The following is a 5,943-nucleotide window of genomic DNA, read 5'->3' as shown; positions in this document are numbered from 1 at the left end:
CTGGTCTCACAATCACCATCCCTTCCACTGTTACCATAACCACTACTACCCCCCCCCATAAGTTACTGTCTCCACCAACATCCTCATTGCCGGTGTCACCATCACCTCCACTAGCATCACTTTCCCCATTATCAACTCCACTGTCACTACCACCATCGCTGGCCTGCCATCACCACTGCCTTCACAACAACACTGCCACCCTAATTACTTCTGTCTTGACGATGCCTTATCTGTAACCGTGCATAGCCCACTTTGTGATGTCCCCACAGTCACCATAGTCAACAATAGCACTATTCCCAGTGTCACTGACATGGAGAATTGTGTGGGTTGGTCTCTTTCCCCAGTTTCAATGGACAAGCTTGTCAAGAACAGGTTCTAACTATAGTGGTAGAAATATAGTTACCAAAAACGTAGAAATATTTTCACCTATAGCTACACCCACTGGAGTTATCCTGTCATTCATTTCCTCTACCAAGCAACGTGAGTTGCGTGTGTTAGTGAGTGTGGGTGGGTGGAGGTGGGCACAGAGAGCAAGTCCTGCTCTCGGTAAGGTATGCGGGAGTGACGGCATTTATCTCTAGGTTGGGTGTGCAAAGTGTCTCCAGATTCTGCTTTCATTCCTCCTGGCATTTAGGACTGGTGAGAACATGCTGTCCCTTGCAAGGTGCCAGGAACCTAGCACCAATGAGTATTGGAGGAAAAGAGAAACAGGGAGGGAGTGTAATAAAAGGAATGAAGACTAGAAACAGGGAGAAGAGAAAGAAGGGAGCGCAGGAGGGAGGGATGACAGAAGGGAGGGAAGGAAGAGAAGTGCTATCCCAGTTGACTCTGACCCAAATAGCTAAGTTCCTCACTGGCTTGATAAGTAGGTAGTTTAGCAGGTTTTCCATCTTAACTGGAGGGAGGTCAGGTGTAGGTAGGAATAGATGTTAATCGGTCTTGTTAATCGCTATTTCTATAAATGATCCAACATCAGAACAATAATTTTAAAAATATAAATGCATACTTTATTAATTTCCTAGGGCTACCATAACAACAAATTATCACGGACTGGCTTAAAACAACAGAAATTTGTTCTCTCACAGTTATGGAAGCTAGAAGTCCAAAATCAAGGTGTCATCAGTGCTGCAGTCCTTCCAGAGTCTCTGAGGGAGGATCCTTCCTTGCTCTTCCAGCTTCTGGTAATTGTTGGCTTTCCTTGCTCTGCATCGCCCCAATTTCTGCCTCCATCATCACATCACCCTCTCTCCCCTCAGTGTGCCTCTCTGTGTGTCTCTTACAAGGTTATTGTCATTAGATTTAAAACCAGCCCAGATAATACAGGATGATCAAATCTTAAGATCCTTAATTTAATTACATCTGCCAAGATCTTTTTCCAAATAAGGTCACATTCACAGATTCTGACCATAATGACAGGGACATATCTTTCGGGGGGGGGAGGGGGCACTATTCAACCCACTACACTCACTAGTCTATACTTATTTTCAATCCCTGTTTTCCTTTCCAGAATTGAGTGAAATGCTTCTTTTAATTTGCTGTCCACTAGAGTCTCAGACAACCTTGGGTTTGCATCTCCCTCTCTTACTGACTTGCTGTGTGATCTCGAGTATGTTGCTGCATGTCTCTGAGCTTCATTCATTCAACAAGTTGAACTGATTGCCAGGCACTGTCCTAGATGCTAACAAATGTCCCTGCTTTTGTGGGGCTTACCTCTGAGGATCTGATGGGATGATGGGGCAACAAGAAGAATGAACTCCTGCCCCCATCCTGCCTGAACCTCCACCTTGGGCTCCCTCAATCCATACCAACAACCCATCCATTGGGCATATCCCAGGAAGCCCTCACTCCCTTCCCCTGACCACCATCACTGACCTTCGCTGGCCGCGTGGGCCTGGATCCCGTGGCTGATCCTGGGGCTGAGCCAACAGCCCCAACATTACACAGCTTCGAGTCTCGGCCCACCGCGGTGGCTGGCCTTGTTCACAGGGACAGGCCAACATGCCGGGTTTTGCCAGGTCCAGAGCTGGGGGTGGATTTGCCCCGCCCAGGGGCTGATGTCATAAAGAGCCTGGTCTCAGCTCTGCAGGGGAACCTGCCCACGCCTGGCCCCACAGTGGCAGTGTCCCTCCCCTCCCCCCACCCCTTTCACTGGAGGTGTCCTCCTGCCCCTGAAAGCTGGTACTATGAAAAGGTAAACTCGCTGGGCAGAGCCACGCCCAGAGCCAGCAGAGTCCAGCAAGACCCCTGCTGAGGGACCCACACCAGCCGCTGCCTCCTCCACGCCCACCCTAATCACCTGGGCCCCGGGCCCCCGTGCCCGCTTCACCTTCTCTCCCACCTCTGCCTCCCCCCGCCCTCAGCATGGCTAACTATTACGAAGTGCTGGGGGTACAGTCCAGTGCCTCCCAGGAGGACATCAAGAAGGCCTACCGAAAGCTGGCCTTGCGCTGGCACCCTGACAAAAACCCTGACAACAAGGAGGAGGCCGAGAAGAAGTTCAAGCAGGTGTCCGAGGCCTACGAGGTCCTGTCCGACTCCAAGAAGCGCTCTGTGTACGACCGGGCGGGCTGCGACTGCTGGGGGGCCGGCGGCGGGGCCAGCACCCCCTACAACAGCCCCTTCGACACGGGCTACACCTTCCGGAACCCCGAGGACATCTTCCGTGAGTTTTTCGGTGGCCTGGACCCTTTCTCCTTTGACTTCTGGGTCACCCCCTTCAATAGCGACCGCGCGGGCCAGGGCCACGGCCTGAGGGGCGCCTTCTCCACCGGCTTCGGCGAGTTCCCCGCCTTCATGGAGGCCTTCTCGGCTCTGGACACGCTGGGCCGCGGGGGCACCGCCAGCCGCACCACCTTCTCCTCCACCTCCTTTGGGGGCTCCGGCTCCGGCAGCTCAGGCTTCAAGTCAGTGATGTCGTCCACCGAGATGGTTAATGGACACAGGGTCACCACCAAGCGCATCGTGGAGAACGGGCAGGAGCGCGTGGAGGTGGAAGAAGATGGGCAGCTCAAGTCGCTGACCATCAACGGCAAGGAGCAGCTGAAGCGGGTGGACAACAAGTAACCGCGGCCCCCGGGCCCTGCACCTGCCGCCTGCCGGCCGCAGGCTGCTGGTTAATAAACGTTCAAGTGAGTTCATGCAAACAGCTAGCCCGGCTTTGGGGGTGGCGGGCGTCTCAGTGGACCTGTGCGCCCCACTCCGGGGCAAGCGGATGTGCAGAGGGGCCTGTGCCTGGGGGCCTGGGGGCACCACCTCCCAAATCCGGGCTTTCGGGGGCGGGGAGGGGGAGAGGAGGCAGGGCTGGTTCTGCAGGTGATTTATGATCTCTCATCTGTATCGCCTCGGTTGATAAATGCCATGAACATCGATCCATCTCAACCCAACCCTGTGCCTCCACAGCCACTGTTAATGCCGGTGTGGCCACATGACCCTCACTGGGCTTTGGCCCCGACTTCCAGAGCTGCTCCTCACAGTGATTCTTCATGGGTTGCTGTTGTGCCGAAGCGCACATGCACCATGTTACCTACCTTGCTTTAACCCTGCAGTGGCACCCTTTGCTTTAAGCATGCAGACCTCAGCCCCATCCTCATCATGAGGCCCCGGTGACCTGGCCCTGCCCACCTTCCTGGTCTCACCTGCCACCAACCCTCATTCTCTGAGCTGCACCCATGCTGGCCTTCCCTCTGCTCCTTCATTGCGCCAAATGCCCGAGAGCCTCGGGGCCTTCACACATGCTGCTCTCCAAGTGAACGTCCACTCATCCTCAGGCCTTTGCTCCAACATTGCTTCTTCGAGGAGTCCTTCCCTGACACCTTTATTCTGAATGAGCGCCCCACCTGCCTGCTCTACTTTCTCACAGCCCCTCACCTGTTTTCCCATGGCCCTTATGTATTCATCTGTGTGACTATTTGAAAAATGTGTGCATCTCAACCACTCTGAGGTACAGGGGAGCAGGGCCTGCACCTGCCTTGCCCCTCACTGTGTGTCCCCAGTGTCTAGAGCAATGCCTGGCACCAAGGGGCCGTGCACATGTGTGTTGGAAGAATAAATGTTTCTGGGTGTTGTGGTGGGGATGTGGTGTGTGTGAGCATAGTGTGTGTGCAAGTGTGTGTGATGTGGTATGTAGGGGGGTGGTATGTTTGATGTGGTGTGGTTCACGGGTACACGGGCTGCTATGGACACACAGGAGAACCCCTGGCAGGCATTCTGAGGACTACGATCCTCATATGATTTCCCAAATGATGCCCATGTGACCCTATGTGGGCAGGGGACTGTGTCATGTTTGGGCACTATGCATACATTTCTGTCTGTGTATGTGGAGCATGGAGAAGTGGAGGACAGTTCGATTACAGTCTGCAGCCCCAGGAAACCATAAACTCCTCAAAAGCAGGAACACTGTTTTACTCATTGCTGACCCCAGCACCTAGCTCAGGGTGTTGTATGCAGGTGTCTGTGTGGCATGTTTGTATACATTTGTCTATGAGCCTGGGTGAGGTCTTTACACCTGGGCCACAGGCTCTGTCCTCAGAACTGTATCTTCAATATTGGCACCAAAGCTTTGAAGGAGCCACAAAAGGCACAGACCTCACATTCTCTGACACATTCAGCTGGGAGGGGAGCAGATCCAAGAGCTGTTGCCCAATTAGAAATAAGAAGATGCCCAACCCTGAAAACTAGAGTAAATAATTCTGCTTTAAACAGAAGAAGGAAGTTAGGCTGGGGAGACCTGGCTGGGTCAGCAGTGGGTGGGCCCCAAGCTTTGTGTGACTAGAAGGTGTTAATGAAAAAGTACCTGGGAAGTCTCATGTGACCTCAGGGAAGGGAGGGCTCTTCTGTTCCGAACTTCTGATCCCACATTTGCATTCAGCTACAGGCCCTGCCCTGGTAGAGGGGCATGGGCAGCCTGGGGTAGGTCCAGAGGTGGTGGCTAGGGTAGGGAGAAGGTTGGAGACTCCATCCTGGGAGGAGCTAGTGAGACTCAGCATGGAGAAGGCAGCCTCGTGGACTCCAGTTGCTGTCCCCAAGTCTCTGCAGGGCTATTTCACTCCAAGAGATCAGATGGGCCTGAGGCTCAGAAATCAGACCTAGGATCTGCTAGAAGGGGTGGGCGTCACTAGGAGTATGTCCTGTGGAAGCAGAGCTTTCTCCGAGTCAGCGAGGCAGACTCCCTGAGGGGGAACAAACTTCCTGTCATGGGAGGGGTGCTGGTGCTGCAGAAGGGGAAACTGTGTTCTGATGACCTGTGGGTCTACTGAGTGACAATCTTTTAGAACACCCATGGTAGGGGTGCTGAAAACCCAGAAGCGGGCCTAGGTGCTGGTTCTCCCAAGGGAACTTGTTAAAAGCTTCTTCTAGGAAGCCAAGGGCCATCACCACAAAATCTTTTGGGTTGCAAAGCCACTCCAGTGCTGCTAGTGCCTTGCCCAGGAGGACACAGTAGGTTGACCTGTATGCTCAGCTGCACCTCCAGCTTTAGCCCAGGCTCTGGCTGGGTCCCACCTCCAGGAGCCCCTGGGACAGGCTGGCAGCTGGAGGTCCCCTAACCACATTACTCAAGAGGCAGGAGAGCCCTGAGATGCACAGAAGGCCGAACCCCAGCTCCAGTCCTGCAGGGACTAACTTCATCAAAATCCCTACTACAGCATTAACCACCTGACCTCTGCCCCTGCCGACCTGCTAATTTCACCAATTACTGGCCAGCCGAGGTTGTATCAAGTGGACCTGCTTAGCTCTGACAGCTGCTGGGAAAATCCAGTTACAGTTCAGCAGCCCAGGTGGTTGCATGTTCCTGGGGTTGCGTGCATAGCAGAGACCTGGGTGCTTGTAAGGCACTGGTGTTCCTGAGAACTCCAAGGACCTCGGGGCCAGGGCTCAGTGTCTGCGCTGCCTTCCTTTCACCAAGCCTCCCACCTGAAGCTGGGGCCTCCCCTATCCAGGGCATTC

At 54.0% G+C, this 5,943-nt stretch overlaps 1 protein-coding gene across 1 annotated transcript; it reads left to right on the top strand.

The window, feature by feature from the left end:
• The first annotated feature begins 2,361 nt into the window (after window positions 1-2,361).
• Window positions 2,362-3,063, top strand: DNAJB8 (DnaJ heat shock protein family (Hsp40) member B8). Its single transcript, XM_016197365.1, has one exon. The coding sequence runs from the start codon at window positions 2,362-2,364 to the stop codon at window positions 3,061-3,063; it is 702 nt and encodes a 233-aa protein (XP_016052851.1).
• Window positions 3,064-5,943: the final 2,880 nt, after the last annotated feature.

Source organism: Miniopterus natalensis, chromosome 7 (assembly GCF_054644295.1).
Source record: "Miniopterus natalensis isolate mMinNat1 chromosome 7, mMinNat1.hap1, whole genome shotgun sequence".
In the NCBI taxonomy this organism is placed as follows: domain Eukaryota; kingdom Metazoa; phylum Chordata; class Mammalia; order Chiroptera; family Miniopteridae; genus Miniopterus; species Miniopterus natalensis.
Note: the sequence above shows the minus strand (reverse complement) of the source record. Positions and strands in the feature narration are given on the sequence as shown.

What these genes read in the sequence shown, in the direction of transcription:
- DNAJB8 (XM_016197365.1), top strand. Translation starts at nt 2,362, where the DNA reads ATGGCTAACTATTACGAAGTGCTGGGGGTACAGTCCAGTGCCTCCCAG.